The 18,485-nt window shown below is 39.9% G+C and overlaps 1 protein-coding gene across 3 annotated transcripts in view; it reads left to right on the forward strand.

Annotated features, from left to right (window-relative positions):
* Positions 1-17,108, forward strand: part of MOSPD2 (motile sperm domain containing 2) — a 64,813-nt gene extending 47,705 nt beyond the window's left edge. The window contains exons 11-15 of one of the 3 annotated variants that reach the window (XM_005673413.3): positions 3,583-3,679; positions 4,473-4,569; positions 4,827-4,956; positions 13,868-13,970; positions 16,180-17,108. In XM_005673413.3, the coding sequence (XP_005673470.1) occupies positions 3,583-3,679; positions 4,473-4,569; positions 4,827-4,956; positions 13,868-13,970; positions 16,180-16,221 (469 nt within the window). In that variant the 3' untranslated portion in view covers positions 16,222-17,108. 3 annotated transcript variants of the gene reach the window in all.

Below are 18,485 nucleotides of genomic sequence, written 5' to 3' on the forward strand. Positions count from 1 at the left end.
TTTTTCAAGGTTTTTGTGCAGTTTTGAGATCCATGACCTTCCTGTCTTTTCTGTGGCGTATGTCAGATTGGGTTCTAAGAAGAAGCCAGCAGCCATGCCAGTCGAACTCCTGTCCAGAGCTAGGCAGAGTTCTCCTGGGAGAGCACTGACTTAAAAATGCGTGGTCTCTAGATGAATCTCTCTGCTGTGTAGACATTCCTGATACAAAATGCATCTATTTAAAGATGGACCTCAGCATCTAGGGCTGTCTGAAGAATTCACCTTTTTTCCCAAAAAAAAAACGCAGTCCTCCGCATTGTTTGGAGGCACATGATACAATTTGGCTCATACAATTAAACTACACAAACTTTGCTGGAGTCTTGTAGTTTTTTGTTTAGGTCGTGGGCATTACAGTGGCCAGTAATAGTAAAATTTCTATTTTGAGGCTCACATTTTGTTTTTTGACATATTTTTCCTGTAGTTTCCACCTCAAATATTGTTTTGTTTCTCCTTCCGTATTACTTAGAAAAATCCTTTAGTTAGGAATTATTGTGTTACTTAAATATATTCCCACTAATCTTTTTAAGTTATAGTTTTCTTTGTTGGTGTATAAAAATGTGCCTCATTCTAAATGTTTATACTTAGGTAAAGTTGAAGTGGGAATTTCTTCTTTGGTTTTATCTATCACCTACCAAAGAGTTTATTTTTTTTCTATTATTTATTTTTTTAATTGCTCAAATGAATTTATCACATCTATAGTTGTATAATGATCATAACAATCCATTTTCACAGGATTTCCATCCCACAGCCCAAGCACATCCCCCACCCCCTGAACTGTCTCCTCCAGAGACCATAAGTTTTTCAATGTCTGTGAGTCAGCATCTGTTCTGCAAAGTTCATTCTGTCCTTTTTTCAGATTCCACATGTCAGTGAAAGCATTTGATGTGGATGTCTCATTGTATGGCTGACTTCACTTAGCATGATCATTTCTAGGTCCATCCATGTTGCAAAAAATGCTGGTATTTCGTTCTTTTTAATGGCTGAGTAATATTCCATTGTGTATATGTACCACATCTTGATCCACGCCTCTGTCGATGGACATTTAGGTTGTTTCCATGTCTTGGCTATTACAAATCGTGCTGCAGTGAACACTGGAGTATATGTGTCTTTGCGAGTTGTGGTTTTCTCTGGGTAGATGCCCAGGAGTAGGATTGCTGGGTCACATGGTAGTTCTATGTTTAGTTTTCTGAGGAATCTCCATACTGCTTTCCACATTGGTTGCACCAATTGACAATCGCACCAACAGTGTCATAGGGTTCCTTTTTCTCCACACCCTCTCCAGCACTTGTTGTTTGTAGACTTTTTGATGATGGCCATTCTGGCTGGTGTCAGGTGGTAGGTACCTCATCGTGGTTTTGATTTGCATTTCTCTAATAATCAGTGCTGTTGAACATCTTTTCATGTGTTTTTGGCCATCTGTGTGTCTTCTTTGGAGAACTGTCTGTTTAGATCTTCTGCCCATTTTTGGATGGGGTTGTTTGTTTTTTTGGTATGGAGCTGCAGAAGGTGTTTATAAATTTTGGAGATGAATCCCTTGTCAGTTGATTCACTTGCAAAGATTTTCTCCCATTCTGTGGGTTGTCTTTTTGTGTTGTTTAGGGTTTCCTTTGCTGTGCAGAAACTTTTCAGTTTGCTTAGGTCCCATTTGTTTATTTTTGTTTTTACTGTCAATACTCTAAGAGGTGGATCTGAGAAGATGTTGCTGTCGTTTATGTCAGAGAGTGTTTGGCCTGTGTTTTCCTCTAAGAGTTTTATAGTGTCTGGTCTTAAATCTAGGTCTTTCATCCATTTTGAGTTTATTTTTGTGTGTGGTGTTAGGGAGTGTTCTAATTTCATTCTTTTCCATGTGGCTGTCCAGTTTTCCCAGCACCACTTATTGAACAAGCTGTCCTTTCTCCATTGTATATTCTTGCCTCCTTTGTCATAGATGAGTTAGCTGTAGGTGCGTGGATTTAATTCTGGGCTTTCTATCCTGTTCCACTGATCTATATTTCTGTCTTTGTGCCAGTACCATGCAGTTTTGATGACTGTTGCTTTGTAGTATAGTCTGAAGTCCGGGAGCCTGATTCCTCCAGCTCCCTTTTTCTTCTTTAGGATGTCTTTGGCTATTCTGGGTCTTTTGTGTTTCCAAACAAACTTTAAAATATCTTGTTCGAGTTCTGTGAAAAATGTCCTCAGTAGTTAGATAGGGATTGCATTGAATCTGTAGATTGCCTTAGGTAATATAGCCATTTTGATAGTATTAACTCTTCCAATCCACGAGCATGGTATATCTTTCCATCTATTTGTGTCATCTTTGATTTCTTTCATCAGGGTCTATAATTTTCAGCGTACAGGTCTTTTGTCTCTTTAGGTAGGTTTACTCCTAGGTATTTTATTCTTTTGGGTGCAATGGTAAATGGGATTGCTTCTCTAATTTCCTTTTCTGCTTTTTCATTGTTAGTATACAGAAATGCTATCGATTTCTGTGTATTGATTTTGTATCCTGCAGCTTTGCCAAATTCATGGATGAGCTCTAACAGTTTTCTCGTAGAGTCTTTAGGATTCTCTAGGTATAGTATGTCATCTGCAAATAGTGATAGTTTTACTTCTTCCTTTCCAATTTGGATTCCTTTTATTTCTTTTACTTCTCTGATTGCTGTGGCTAGGACTTCCAGAACTATGTTGAATAGTAGTGGCGAGAGCGGACATCCTTGTCTTGTTCCTGATCTCAGCGGGAATTTTTCCAGCTTTTCACCATTGAGAATGATGTTCGCTGTGGGTTTGTCATATATGGCCTTTATCATGTTGAGGTAGGTTCCCGTTATGCCCACTTTCTGAAGGGTTTTTATCAGAAATGGGTGTTGGATTTTGTCAAAGGCTTTTTTCATGTCTATTGAGAGGATCATATGGTTTTTATTCTTCAGTTTGTCAATGTGGTGTATCACACTGATGGATTTGCGGATATTGAAGAACCCTTGCATCCCTGGGATAAATCCCACTTGATCTTGATGTGCAATCCTTTTAATGTATTGTTGGATGCGGTTTGCTAGTATTTTGTTGAGGATTTTTGCATCGATGTTCATCAGTGTAATTGGCCTGTAGTTTTCTTTTTTTGTGGAATATTTGTCTGGTTTTTGTACCAGGGTGATGGTGGCCTCATCGAATGAGTTTGGGAGTATCCCTTCCTCTGCAATTTTTTGAAATAGTTTCAGGAGGAGATTTGTTAGCTCTTCTCTAAATGTTTGATACCAAAGAGTTTAAATAAATGCACCTTACAGTGGTACAGATTATAGGACTAGTTTAGAATCTTCCTAATGCTCTCTTCTGTTCCCTCCTATTTTGCTTTTGATCTTGGGGGAAACCATAGGACATATTAAGTAGCATGCATTGACTCAATAGGATTAAAATACAAATTATATTAGGTATTGTTTTATCATCTTTTGATGAAATCTCTATACAAATGAGTGTAAAATATTAACCAAATACTTTCATTCAAGCTTATGATTAGATTGTCATTTATTCTGAGCAGTATCAATACTTTATTCTTTTGTGCCCACCTAGCCCAGCAGAAGAACTGTATTTTGGAAGTACAGAATCTGGAGAAAAGAAAGCTTTAATAGTGTTGACAAATGTAACTAAAAACATAGTGGCATTTAAGGTAAATATCTGAAAGATATGAGTTATGTGTGAAAATTGAAAAATTGATCATTTTGAACTTGCATGTTTTTATTTATGATATATTTAGGCTTGTCATGCTTCCTTCTAGTTCTAACCATGTGTCATAGCTTATCTAAAATGTCCCCTGACATCTATATCTCAGTCTTTAATGTACACTGATAGGGTACTGTCCAAATTAACCCCAGGGTTTAATGTTTGTTGTAAAAAGTAAATAAATAAGCAAAATCACTCTTCATTATATGAGTGATTCATAACAGTGAAAAATTATAAAATCACAAGTTCCTTTTCCCCCAAGTGTGGTATATTCTGGAGTATAGTTTATAGTGGATACTAACCTGACTCTGAGCATTAAGTATAATAGGACTGAGTTCATCATTGCCCTGTGTTCTAGGCATTTCTTCCTTAAGTCATCTACTTTGTGGATGTCCTTTGATTATCTACTGTTTTTAAATTTGTGAATGCCATTGTAGCATGTTCTAACATGCATTGTTTTTTAATATGAATTATTGAACTCAGGCAATTAACACGATAAATATTAACATTTGGATTAATTTTTTATTTAAGAGGAAAGCTAAGTGACAGTGGGACTGATGAGTGTATTTTTAAAAAAGATCAAGATGCTTTTTTCCTATTGATGGGAAAAGATACATTCCATGCATAACCACCAAGGGTGTTTTATAGACTCAATTAACTGATTTTTTTAAGTCATTTAAAAGCCACTTCCCCCAAAAAAAGTATAGAGGTTATTATGTGACTACTGTTTTTATAAACAGGTGAGAACAACTGCTCCAGAAAAATACAGAGTCAAGCCAAGCAACAGCAGCTGTGATCCTGGTGCATCAATTGATATAGTTGTGTCTCCCCACGGGGGTGAGTTGTCACCGGGTGGAATGTTGGGGTTTGGGGACCTGGGGCTGGGTGATGAGTCAGCAGAGCTGGGCTGGAATCTAGAAATTAGCAGAGTGTCAGCAACTCATCTCACCACACTCTGGGCAGCTCTTTTCTCACCTGTAAAATGAGGTGGGTGAATGGGTCTCATTAACATTAGGCATTGAATAATGCCTAAGCCACATATCTGACCCCTTGTAAAGGTTCCTGTTTATGTAAGTTATCCTTTTGGAATGCAGGTTTAACAGTCTCTGCCCAAGATCGTTTTCTCATAATGGCTGCAGAAATGGAACAGTCATCTGGCACAGGCCAAACAGAATTGACTCAGTTCTGGAAAGAAGTTCCCAGAAACAAAGTGATGGAACACAGGTACGCTTTTTACTCAAAGGCTCTCAAACTGCAATAGGAAGACTCCGAAAGAGTAATGTGTTTAACATGGGCTAGGCAGGCATTCCTGCCTTCTTCCATCTAATAGACATCTAGGGTTACAGCGTGGGCCCCAAGCCCTCCAAGGCTCTGGGGTGCCCAAGTGAATGAGACCTGAAGTCTCCAGGAGATTGCTAGTAGCAGACACTAGCTTGTAGGCCAGTGCAAGCATCTGGGTGTGTCAGTATTACAAACACAGATCTCTAGTCCAGCAGTTACTCATCTTATATAATAGAATATTTGTTGCAGCATTGTTTGTACTAGTGAAAAATGGGAAAGAACCTAAACGATCACCAGTAAAGCAACAGTGAAATGCATTTGAGTATGTCCACACTAAGAGGTACTCTTCAGCCATTCAGAAGAGGGTAGTATGTCTGTCTGTTCTGATACAGGGAAGATGTGTATGATATACTATTAGGAACAGGAAAAAAAAACCCTATTTATAGAAACATATGTATGACAGTTACCCTATTTAAGAGAAAACCCTGTGACTGTACAGGCATATACATTTATGTCTGTGTGTGTCCATGCAGGTATGTCAAGTCTTGAGAAGATGTATAGAAAAGAGAAGGTTGGTTGTGGTCTTTTTTTTCAGAGCATGCCCAGTTTTGTCCCCCAAGGGACACTTGTCAATACCTGGAGACATTGTTGGTTGTCATAACTGGACAGTGGGGTGCTGCTCAATATCCCACAATGCACAAGACCGCTCCACTTAACAAGGATTGATCCAGCCCCAAATGTCAGTGGTGCCAAGATCCAGAGAGTTCAGTTGAAGGTAGTTAAAGGATGGCTACTCTGATGACATTTGAGTAGGACCTGAAGGAAATGAGAGTAAGCTAAATAAATAAATGGAAAAAGAGCTTTCTAGGTAGAGGGACTCACAAATGAAAAAGAAGTGTGTTTGGCCTATGTGATGAATAGCAAGGTGGTCCATATAGCCTGAACCCAGTAAGAGTGACAGTAGGGAGCCAGGTCATTGCCATAATTAGAACTTCTGATTTTGAGAGGAGAAACTGTTAGTTGGTGCCGAGCAGAGCCAAGAAATGATCTGGCTTATTTTTTTTAAAGGATTATTTTGCAGGGGGTGGGGGCTGGGGCTCTGTAAACAATAGACTATGGGCAGACACAAGTAAAAGAGTGATACTGAGTTAACACTTAAGTAGAACTTGCTCTATTGCCAGCACTGGTTTAAGTGTGTTACCCCCCCCCTTTTTTTTTTTGGCTTTTTTTTTTCCAAAGGACCACACCCGCAGCATATGGAGGTTCCCAGGCTAGGAATCAAATTGGAGCTGTAGCCGCTGGCCTATGCCACAGCCAATGCCATATCAGAGCCGCGTCTGCAGCCTACACCACAGTTCACGGGAAAGCCAGATCCCCAACACAGCAAGGCTAGGGATCGAACCCAAGTCCTCATGGCTGCTAGTCAGATTCATTTCCATTGAGCCACAATGGGAACTCCAAAAATACGTTACTCTTATGTATTCATTTAGCCACTAAAACAGCCGTAGGTCATAGGTAGTTATTTGCCCCACTTTATAAATGAGAAGATGGGAAGCCCAGTAATGGTTGCCATTGAGTTAAATCTTCAGAAAAGGAGTTGCAAGAATACAGATGTGGCCAGAAGAGAGGATGAGAGGCTCCATATGAGAAAGAATGTTGGAGAGGCCGACAGAGCACAAAGGAGCAGCTTGGTCAACATCATAAAACCAGTGAGAACGCTGACCCAATCTGAAACGCCTTGGACAAGGAGCCACTCATAGAGGAGAGGAGAACAAGAATGGGCCGGGGAAGATGAGCTCTATTTCCTCTGGGCTAGGTCTTACTTTTTCCCAGTGAGGGAGGTAAACTTAGAGCTGGCCTGGAGTAGTTAGTGGCCAGAGGAGGACAATACAAGAGTCAGGAGGGAAACCAGTAGGTGAGCTGTGTCATCAAAGCCCAAGTTAGAGTGCTGCTGGTGACATCATGGTCATTGATGACCTCACAAGGAACAGTTGGCACAAGCCAGATGCCAAAGAAACAAAACTCCCCAGGAGGTTTGACTTGTTGGGGAGGGCCTGGGGTCATATGTGGAAGGAAGAATGTAGTGATATAGGGATTATGTGGGCTTTTTAATGGGGAGATAACTGAGCACTATGTAAAACCATCATAAGGACCATTTCAGAAGGAGGGGCTGACCTTACAAGAGAAGTTGTTGGCAGTGAAATCCCTGAGAAAGTTAGAAGGAACAGAACCTAAGGCCCAGGATGGCTTTGACTGTTTTTAGATGGAGTAGTTAGATATTTAAATTTTCGAGTTATATGACAGGAGGGCCTAGTTTTGAAGTTCTTAGGAAAACAGTACCTCAAAATTAGGGTTTGGGGGTTTGTGGGGTTTTGGGCTTTTTTTTGGTTTTTTTTTTTTTTTTTTGGTTTTGTTATATATGAGTTGCTTTGTTGTTCTCTTTTTCATAAACCAGTTCTGAATGGCTTACTGTTCTGTAACTGGCAAAAGGGGATCACTTATCTCACAGAAACAGCGAAGACTTGGTGGTTTGGTACTGAAGGCCCAGGTTAATACAGTGTCTCTCATCTAGAAGAGGTGGTTTCCTTCCTACTGAAAAACTATGCACACTGTTCTAGATGGTAATAGAGCACTTTGTAATTGCTTGTGTTATACATGCAATAACAAGTTAGAAGATGTAGGAAAGGAAAAATAACTTTCCCTCTACCCTTCTAGGTTCTTGGCTGAGACCCATCTCTAATAAAAGACAGATCAACAGAGAGAAACAGACCAAAATGGCATTAACATGCATATCTTAGGTAAACAGGGGAGAGACCCAGAAAAGCCCAGTAACTCTCCCAAATGGCCCAAGCTACCACCTTCAGTACCATCTCCAGCTAAAGACAAAACAAAGATGATGAGGGGTGGGGGGAAGCCAATTAGCAGAGGCTATCAGGAAAAGCACAGCCAACAAAGGTAAGGTTGTTATGCCAGTTTAGGCAAATTCCTCTCTTCTTGAGGTTCCCAAAATATCCTGAGGTTCCTGAGCTTGCCAGAAGTGACCTTCCTTACTCACCTGGGAAGGCAGTCTGGAACCCTGTAAGCAAGGTACCAGGTGAGTTTTTTCCAAGGGTCTTCAGTTCCTTAAAGCCATCTGGTCATATCTGACTTTACTCATTTCATTTTCAAATATGACATTTGAGTCAAAGTCTTGACAATAACCATGTAACCATGTCTCCAATTATATCCTGTTATAAGAAGAACAGATTCTCATTGAACTTATGCAGATAACTATATCACCATGAAAAGGAATAGTCACAAAGTTGCTAAATTCTGGAGGCATCGAGTATGGAGAAAAATTGTTTCAAGTCTGCTTACAATGGTGTAACTCACCAAATTGCCATAAATCATAGATAGCTTAAGAGAAAAAGTTTTACTTATAAGTGGAGAAACAAAACATTATGTTTCAAACAAAAAGTCATGATAATTATAATCATTCTCATCAGGTTCCTTCAGTGCCGTGTTATTAATTTTTGTTCTGATTGAATCCAGTTTTTGCATTAGTTCTGGAACTTCTTACCCAATTCAATTTTACAATCTTAAAGTTATCAGAAACCTATATTATAGAATACTTGTCAGAGTCCTTGCTGCAAATCTCTTTGAAGGTGAAACGTGTATCTATACAAATACAATCAAGAAATTAGAAGGTTTAGTATTCATATTTGACAATGCGTCCAGTGTAATTTAACATATCAAATAAGCCTAATTAGCATCTTTTTAAAAGGAGAGAATACATCTTCTGCGGTGTTCCAGGAACCCTCTGGGAGAATCCCAGAGTTAGTTTGAGGTCAAAAAGACCGTCTTTGGAATTTGATTTAGGGAAGTTTGTCAAAAAATACCAAAAGGTTTTTGGAAACTTGACTAAATAGAATCGTAAATCATTATGAAGCAATACTTAATTTCTAAGTTAACCAAAGTAGCAGTTTAAAAAATTTTCAAAGGCAAATGCAGGTCACATAGTTGTGAGTAAAACTTAACTCTTTAACTTTTGAAAGACTCAGTGTTCGTGTTTGGGAGTTCCCGTCATGGCTCAGTGGTTAACGAACCCGACTAGTATCCATGAGGATGCAGGTTCGATCCCTGGCCTCACTCAGTGGGTTAAGGATCCAGTGTTGCTGTGAGCTGTGGTGTAGGCCGGCAGCTGCAGCTCTGATTCCACCCCCTAGCCTGGGAACTTCCATATGCTGTGGATGAGGCCCTAAAAAGACCAAAAAACAAAAAAACAAAACAAAAGCTCAATTTTCTAAAGTAATCAAACGTCTAATGATAAAGACAACATGAAACACGGGAAATTGTTTTGATAAAAGGCAAAATCTTTGCTTTCTAGGCAGATTACTTAAAAAGGTAAAGAAAAACCTTTCATAGTCTCATTAGGAGCAGACCACTAGTCCAGTAAAACTTTGTTCTGTTAGCAAATGAAAGAAAGTTTAGTTTGACATAATTAACACTACTGATAAGCTTATTTTTAAAACCCTAAAAAGAAATTCATTCAATTTTAGCCAGCTTGACTACACCAGGTACAATTTTCTCATTCTTTCTCTTCCCAACTTTCTATATCCACTTAATTTGTCCTTTGTTCTCCTATTCCCTATTCTGAAATAGCTAGCTTTTTACTTTAGGGTAAAATAACCTTCATTTTCCCTTAACAAAAATGCATCTTCATACCTTCTCTTGGCCAAAAACACATGCTACTTCTTGGATACAGAGGTGTTATACTTACTATTTCTGGTAGTTTTAATAACTCTTAGAAACCTTACTTTCTAGTGAAAACTAAAAAGCACCTGCAGTCTGTGACAGCAGTATTCTTTTAGATTGGCAAATTTATGAATATATATATATATTGTAATTTCTAGAAGCATATGCTTCCTCATAGTCCAGCTTTTCAGTGTGGCACAAGATACGTTTACTCATAAACCCAAGTATCTTTCATTCTATAGTCAAAACCTAAAAGTAGATAAACATGTGGAGTACTTAATATTTCGGTATTTTATCTTATTTGGAAATGATCTAGATATTCAGTGATTTTCCCATCATTTAAATTTAACTTAGCAAAACTCTATAAAAGTTTCAAGTTACCAAAAACATTTAGAAAACTGCTAAGTAGATATGCCATAAAACACTCATTGCCGAGAATTTCACCTAAAAACTTTTATCCCACTGACATCTATCTAATTCCCTTGTTCCCAACACTTATATTTAGACTACTCATAAAAGCATCGAGACATTACACAAAATCAGTCTTATCCAAAGTTTTTTTTTTCTTGCTGACAAATTTGGTAACAGATAACGTGAACTTATTTGAATAGTAAACCCAGGTAGAATAAAACTCACATGTCTGCATTATATCTAATGTTGATAACTCTGAAGACCTACCTGTTTAATTAAACCAAACCTACCTTTTATTTACCAAAGAGTATCCCCAAATCATGTGAATGTCAAAAAGAATTGGGGTTAGTTTCAATATTTCTGAGAGTTTCAGGAATACTTCATTTGAAAAACACTTATTTTTCTTTAAGCCAATTAGTGCTTTTACAAATTAATTTTGGCACTACCCTTCAGAGGTCGAAAAATATCACATATTTATAACATACATAAACATATATAAACACACAGATGCCAACAGAGACCCTACAGCTTTGGTTCTAAAATTTTAGCCATGAATTAGGTGTAGTAACACAAAACTCACTGGTTTATAAAAGTTGGATCCAGGGAGTTCCCGTCGTGGCGCAGTGGTTAACGAATCCGACTAGGAACCATGAGGTTGCGGGTTCGGTCCCTGCCCTTGCTCAGTGGGTTAAGGATCCGGCGTTGCCGTGAGCTGTGGTGTAGGTCGCAGACGCGGCTCGGATCCTGTGTTGCTGTGGCTCTGGCATAGGCCGGTGGCTACAGCTCCAATTCAACTCCTAGCCTGGGAACCTCCATATGCTGCGGGAGCGGCCCAAGAAATAACAACAACAACAACAAAAAGACAAAAGACAAAAAGACCAAAAAAAAAAAAAAAAAAAAGTTGGATCCAAATTGTGTTTCTGGCAGTTGGAATAAGTTTACCTGCTCAGAGCGCTAGAGCTTTTTTGTTTTTTTTTTTTTACTAATATTTGTATTTTTTTTTTCATTTGCCTAACTTCAAAATAATAGCTCCTTTTACTCCTTTTTTTTTTTTTTTTTTTTCTTTTCTAAGGCCGCACCTGCCGCATAGGAAGATTCCCCAGCTAGGGGTCTAATCAGAGCCGTTGCTGCCAACCTACACCAGAGCCACAGCAACGCGGGATCCGAGCCGCGTCTGCGACCTATACGACAGCTCACGGCAACACCGGATCCTTAACCCACCGAGCAAGGCCAGGGATCGAACCCGCAACCTCATGGTTCCTAGTCGGATTCGTTAGCCACTGAGCCATAACGGGAAATCCTCCTTTTACTCCTTCTAATGAAAAATCATTTTTCTGATGTTTGCATTTCTAAGAGCTGGCTATCAGGTCCTAGAGAAAGTGGGGTAGAAAATTTATGTCTCAACGGCACAGAGGAAGCATGTGCTTTTTTTTTCTTGGGAGTTTTGGGACGTGTTTGCCTATTATCAGAGGTTTAGAGTAATTATTTAATTTTTTTTTTTCTAAGTGCAGAACAGTCCTGATTGTAGTGTGCTGGTCTTTTATAATACCTACAAGTATTTGAGATAAATAGGGCAGGTTTGGGGATCGGTCAAGATGGGTGAACTTTGAATTGCTTCTAGAGCTGCATTTCTGGTTTTGTAAAGATTTGCAAGAGAAAGACAGTTGCTTTAAATTCCTAAAAATACTGGCTTGCTGCCTGAGTGATAGCAAGGGACTGACGCACTCATCCAACTGCATTTTCTTCAATGTGCTTTATATCAGGGAGAAGATTTCCAATTAAGATGAGAATCAAATGATTTCTATGTTCTGGACTTCTAGGGCTTAGTGCGGCATGCCTTTTTACATAGTCTGTATCAAGTGTTCAACAAAGGCCTCTGAATGCTCTTTTTCTACGTGTACAGTTCAACCTTGGACCAATTCACCTGTAAGGGAAAAGGCCCCTGCTATTGCTTCTGCCAGCCCCTGAACATCAGCCTGCAACTGATCCATTTCCTGATCATTTGTAGGCGGGCCTGGGAGAAACTCTTGTCACATTTCCTTTGTCAGTGTGCCTGTTTTCCCAGGGGACCATCTGGCTCTTCTGATGATGGGTGTGAAGAACACCCCTTAGCAGCCAGTCAAGGTCCCCGTGAGTGAGGAACTGAATGGCCACTAATCCTTTTAACTGTTCTCTAAATTTGGTAGATAGCTTCTGAAAGTAGAGGTTAAAAGAGCTTTGTAATTTCATCTTGCTAAGGACATCCCTAAGGCTAGCCACCATACTCCTTCATGTCCTCCTTTCAAGTTGGTCTTTCCAGAGAAGTTCTTCCAAATTCAAAAGATCCATCATTTGGCCATTGACAAGTAGGATCTTATATTAATCTCAATAGCAACTCAACCCAATAAGCGTTTTGATGGCTTAACCCTGAATGCAAGAAGCATCCCAAAAGAGGGTGCAAAAGGTGGAGCCCTCACAAGATTTGGTGAGTTCACCCCCAGTGTTGGCTTAAGAAAGCAGAGACCTTCGTGGGGACAGGTGCTAAGAATAATGTGAAAAGTGCCTCTGGTTTGCCCCAAGAATGGGCAATGCCTTCAGTTACAGACCTACTCTGTGACACCGGGTAGGCGCTTCTGCAACAGGACTGTGCCATTACTAAGTCAGACAAGGAAGGTTGAGATGCCAAGGGCCCCTTACGGACCAGGTCCTCTTATGACAAACTCCCACGAGAGCCAATAGGGTCAGAGAATGCCATGCATCATTCTGTGTCTCGGATCCCCAGCCTGTTCAGTTGGTCGCCAGATGCAGGCAGACACATGCATCCTCCAGCCAGCAGCGACCAGAGAATATTCTCACTGGTCATAAAGCCAAGCTCCCAAGACAGCTGCACTGTGATTCCCCTTAGGACAAACAACACAAAAGACAGAGATGAAACCATGGCCACCTGTGGGAGGAAAGAGGATTAAGAGAAAAGAAAAGTACTCATAACAAAAATGTCTACCGAAGTCAATCTGCCTAAGAAACTAGCAGACAAAACCATTTGTTTCTCCTACTAATCTAAATGTGGAAAGGAAGGGACAAGGTGAAACATTTACCTTCCTCTCTCAACCTGGCACCAGGAGAGCTGACTTTGGTACTTTGGTAAGAACTCTTGCCCTTCTCTGGCTTCTGCCAGTTTCCCAGGATCCCATGTGTAGGTTCCCAAGCGAGTGTGGTATCTCAGCAGGCAGTGGTGGCTCGTCAAACTGTAGGAGAAGAAAAATAATTCTCCCACTGCTTTTCTAGGTTCTTGGCTGAGAAACTCCACCCTATCCCCCCACAATCATAGACAGATGAACAGGAGAAAGACAGAAGTTTAATAGCACGTACACCTCCCGTATATGTGAGAGATACCCAGGCAAACAGTCAAACTCCCCGAAATGGCTTATGGACACCACCTTTAATACCACCTCCAGCTAGAGATAAAAGGTGATGTTGGGGGGTGAGGGAGCCAGTTACGGCAGGATGTCAGGAAAAGCACAGTATACACAGGCAAGTTTGTTGTTCACACTTAGGTCGGTGCCTTTCTCCACTGAGTTTCTAGAGGTTTCTAGAGTTTTGAATCCTCTCTCTGGTACAGAGAGGGAGACATCCTTACAAATAGAGATTTCCTTTGTAAACTATAAATGGCTTTTACAGAAGGGTAACTTCTCAGTTTTCAGAGCTTCTCCTGTGTTTGCTGTTTCCATAGGTTAAGATGCCATATTGTTGAGAGCAGTAAGCCAACCACTCTTACATTAAAAGACCATGCTTTTAACATGTCAGATAAAACCAATGAAGATCTATTTCTGCAAGTAAGTGTTATTTCTTCCTAACAGAAATGAAGTTGTTAATGTCAATCAATATTAGGAATCCATTTTTCCCACCACCATGAGGGAAAGCTTTGACATAGATGCGACAGAAATGCTCTCTTCTTTGTGAAGGGAAGCCAGATCAGAAATGGTAAGCAGTAGGTAACTTTTGGAGATCTACTCACTTTTTGAAAGCTCTGGCTATTTGGATTTGGACTAGGGACCACAGAGCAAAGCACATGGAGCTTTGGGGAGTATTGAAGAACTTGATCTCCCAGAAGAGGTACCACATAGTACATTTAAATTTGGCAAAGATGGAGGGGGGCCCTCTTTCTGAATAGCTTGGTTTCAGTACCGCCGGGAAGTGATTGCTTTGCTCCTTTCTCAGCTAGAAAATAAGACCTTTTCAAAATGATCATAAACAGAGATACTCATCTGTTCACCAACCAAATCTAATTCCTTATTACATTTCCAGCTCCCAGCCTTTCAAAGTAGAGGGACTCCATCCCTTAAATGTTTGTGAGATTCCTAATATTCCTGTTTGTCAGGCCCGTGACGAATGTACTGTTATTGATGTAAACCTTTCCACCTTTTTTCCCTCTTCAGCTCAATCGTTTACTAGAAAGCAATAGGAAGCTTGAAGACCAAGTTCAGCGTTGTGTCTGGTTCCAGCAGCTGCTGCTTTCCTTAACAGTGCTCTCGCTTGCTTTTGTCATCTCTTTCTTCTATTTGCTGTACAGTTAAAGAAGTGGTGCTCGGTAGGCAACATGGCTCTTCCGTTCATTAGTTGGAAAAAAGTAAGACCTAGAGATTGTCCACCACGCTGAGAGTGTCACACAGCTGTGCTTCCTCCAAGGACATGCACGACATTGAGGGGGAGACTGAAACACGTCTTGAAAATAAACTGTTAAAATAAGGAAACACTGAAGAAATTGATTACCAGAGACTATAGGTAGTTAGTAAATTAAGTAAAGGCATATCCATTGTGTGAATTAATAGCTTAGAGATAATTTATTTTTCCCTTTTGATTTGAGTACTCTGAAAGCTTGTTTTATCATGTACATATATGTTAGCCAAAAGGAGAAAGTATAAGGAACATGCTTTGTTGCAGCCAAAAAATGTAATCTGCTTTTTTTTTTTTTTTTGGACAGAAATATTACAGCTGAGCCAACTTAATAGCTTTTCTATACTATGTATATAGAAGAACCTGTATATTAAAAAAACATAAAGAGTAATTTCTGTAACCATGACTTTGTAATTTTGAGAACTACTAACAGATGCTAATCAATGTTCTTTTGGAATGTAAAACCACTTAATGCCAAACCACCTTTAGCCTTTGTTTCTTATCTGTCTTCCTTAAAGGCCTGCCTGCCTTTTATTCATCTCAGACTTTTTAATGAATACTCTCATTTAGGTGGGGATTTTGGAAACTAAATTCTCAAGTTAAGGTCCAAAAGGAGAACCGCTCTAGTCCCACTTTCCAGTCCTTTTTCCATGGATTCACGTTGCTCTCTATGGCTGGACATGAACCCTTTTGCTTCATTTATTATAAAGGCCTGATCCCCTCCACTGGACCATCTTTACCCTCTTTGCTAAATGAAAATGAGTTAAAGTCGTTTTGAAAAGTAAGTTTTTGAGATGCATAGCAGTATAATTTGTTTACATTTTCGTTCCTGGTTAAAATCAGCCTTGAGAAGGGAACTTGACCAAAGACTGGACCAAAAAAATCGAAACCCAAGTGTCAGTTCTCCATTTAAGAGTGAAAAATGTAGGTCAGAGATTGACTGTAAAACCTTCAGACCAGGGCTAATTGACTTGCTTGATACTCTGCCTTTGTCACAGCAATACTGAGGGCGGTTCCTCAATTCCTACAATGATACAGCTCACAGAAGCAGAGGCTAATGAAAGTCGTTTGTTTTCTCACCTCTATCCCCATTTTCAGTCCTTGTTGATTCACATGTAAATCTACTTTATATGAAAGAAAAAAAAATAGTCTGCCTGTAAAATAAATGGTGAGATTTGATTGAGCCATGTTTGGAGAATGTTTTATTCTGAGGCGTAGTGTTGGCAGCTCTCATCTTGAGAAGGTGATGATTCCAAAATGGCACTGTGAAGAAGGAAATGATAGTCCTTTCACAAGTGGCCTAGGAAATAAAACCTTAAATGGACACTGGTCTGATACTTTGTCTTAATTTGGGTTTTTCTGTTTCAGTTTGCCAACTCCAGATGTGACACTGACCGCAGCCCACCCTAAGTACTGTCTGTAGTATCTCCCTATGTGTGCGTACAGCAGTTTCCCCTTATATGGTAGATTCCTGGCTTTATTATAATCTAATCCCCATAGTATTTATGTGTTGCTTTGTTCTTTGGCAATTAAATGAGGAAATAATTGGTCAAAACTGGAAATGTATTGTCCTAACGGTGTCCCTTTAATGTTTCACATGAAAATGTTATCGCCTCACTAAAATGTTTTTCTCCAGTGTCTGGCCAGTTGAAATTAATAACTTAACATTTGTGTGTCTATTAAATGTGACTAAGCAAAATTTACTGAAAATGAACTATAAAATCAAAGGTATCTAAACTTTTGTACTTGTCTTGATTAATCACGTATATTTACATTTGATTTTATTGTCTTCATTTGATTTGATTTTATCACATTTGTATGATTATTTTGAGGACTCTATAATTAATGATTTTATTTTTAAATGTCATTACCTGTTCATGACCAAATTACCAAGGACCAACATTTAGATTTAGATTGTTTTCACTTGGAAATTGAAAGGCATAGAGTTTCCATGAAAACATTAATGAAATAATCATTATAGGCAAGTAGCCTAAAAATGCAATTGCTGGTAAACCTTGCCTCAAATTTCATAATATACCATAACTGTTTTTATATCTTGCCACTAATTTTGACTGGATTTAATAGCACTTTATTGTACAATTACAAAAAAAAATATATTCCTAGAATTGTTGCCAGTGTAATTTCTCTAATGTTCTGGTGCTTTTCATATATTTTCAGTATTTTTATTACTATATTGGTATTTTCTTTGTATAAATTGATCAAAAGAACATGTTTTCTATTTTAATATGTTTTAGAAAAATAATTACATTTGTGCAATAAATATCATCAGGAAAAACCTCTGGTCTCTAATTGATAAAACATCTTAAAAGTCCATGCTCAGGCTCACTCTGACCTTTCAGAGATCACATTAATTTCTCCTGGACCTGCTTGCATTTTTACAAGGATGGCACCACAAGCTTCCAAAGACGCAGTGGTGGCTTCAGGTAAACCCATCCTTAGTGTATCCCGTTTCTCCTCGCCCCCCCCCCCCAGGTCAGGGTCTTGCTGCTCTTTAGGGGAGATGTCCATTTCCCCAGACTTAGCATTGGCCTCACTGTCCCCACTGGGGGCTCCATCATGGACACTACCACTAGCACTGTCACCCATGTCAGAATCACCCTACACCCCCCAGTCCTAGTCCCTACACGCCTGCCTGCCTACTGACAGCAACAGCAGGAAGCAGGCTGACAAGAAGCCCTACCCAGCTATCAGGCACATGGCAGGCGGTCTCTGCAAGGTGGCAACAGAGCACAAGCAAGGGGCATGGGTGTGGTCAGGGAGGGGAGACCGGGCAGCCCTGCGTGGTGGAGGAAAAGGCCCTGGGGATTGGTTATGTGGTCTCCTGGCCTCTGGAAGACAACTCCCAAATGGTAACTACCAATCCATAAAAATAAAAGGAATAGTACAGGTCTATCTTCTAAACTACAAAAGAGGTGGAGATACAAAACCAAGGGAGAAATTCAAAGTAGAGCTACAGAGACAGACCACAAACCTACCAGAGAGCACCACACGTACCCACAACTGTGAGGGGGTGGCCTCCTTTCCCCAGAGGCACAATTTTCTAGGAAACAGAAGAGCTCCGTTGGGAGAATTTCCAGCTAGAAAAGTATCAGTTACTTCATAAAAGGCTTCAGCTTTTTCTCCTCTAAATTTTTACCAGCAACTTGAGGTTTCTTGAGTCAGAACACATGGGTCCCCAGAAGCATAAGACTCCCCTTTTCTTCCTGGCCCAAGAGGACAGAATAGAAACCCTTCCATTTGTCCCAACCAAGACAGTGGTGGGCAGGAGTGAGGGCTCTGAAGACTGCCTGGGTTCAAGTCCCCTCTCTGACATTTGCTACCTGTGTGACTTGGGAATGTTAATTAACCTCTTTTAGCCTCAGTTTCCTCATCCCTGAGTGAGCCTATAATCATAGTACCACCTCACAGGATGAGCATGAGAGAGGAAATACATTTCACACTGCTCTGGAGAGGCAAGCCTGGCTTTGCTGGTGTTGCCTCACCATCTTCCATCCCAGCGCCCTAAAACTTTTCACACTTGGGTTGATCATCCTGAATATCCCATCTCACTTAAGGCCAAATGGTAGTTCTCCAAACTTTTCCCTGCTTTGTACTCCTATCCTTGGCCTTCTTGGTATCTCACTCTTAATTCTGGTGCCTAGGTCAAGGGACAC

Source organism: Sus scrofa, chromosome X (assembly GCF_000003025.6).
Source record: "Sus scrofa isolate TJ Tabasco breed Duroc chromosome X, Sscrofa11.1, whole genome shotgun sequence".
NCBI classification, from domain to species: Eukaryota; Metazoa; Chordata; class Mammalia; order Artiodactyla; family Suidae; genus Sus; species Sus scrofa.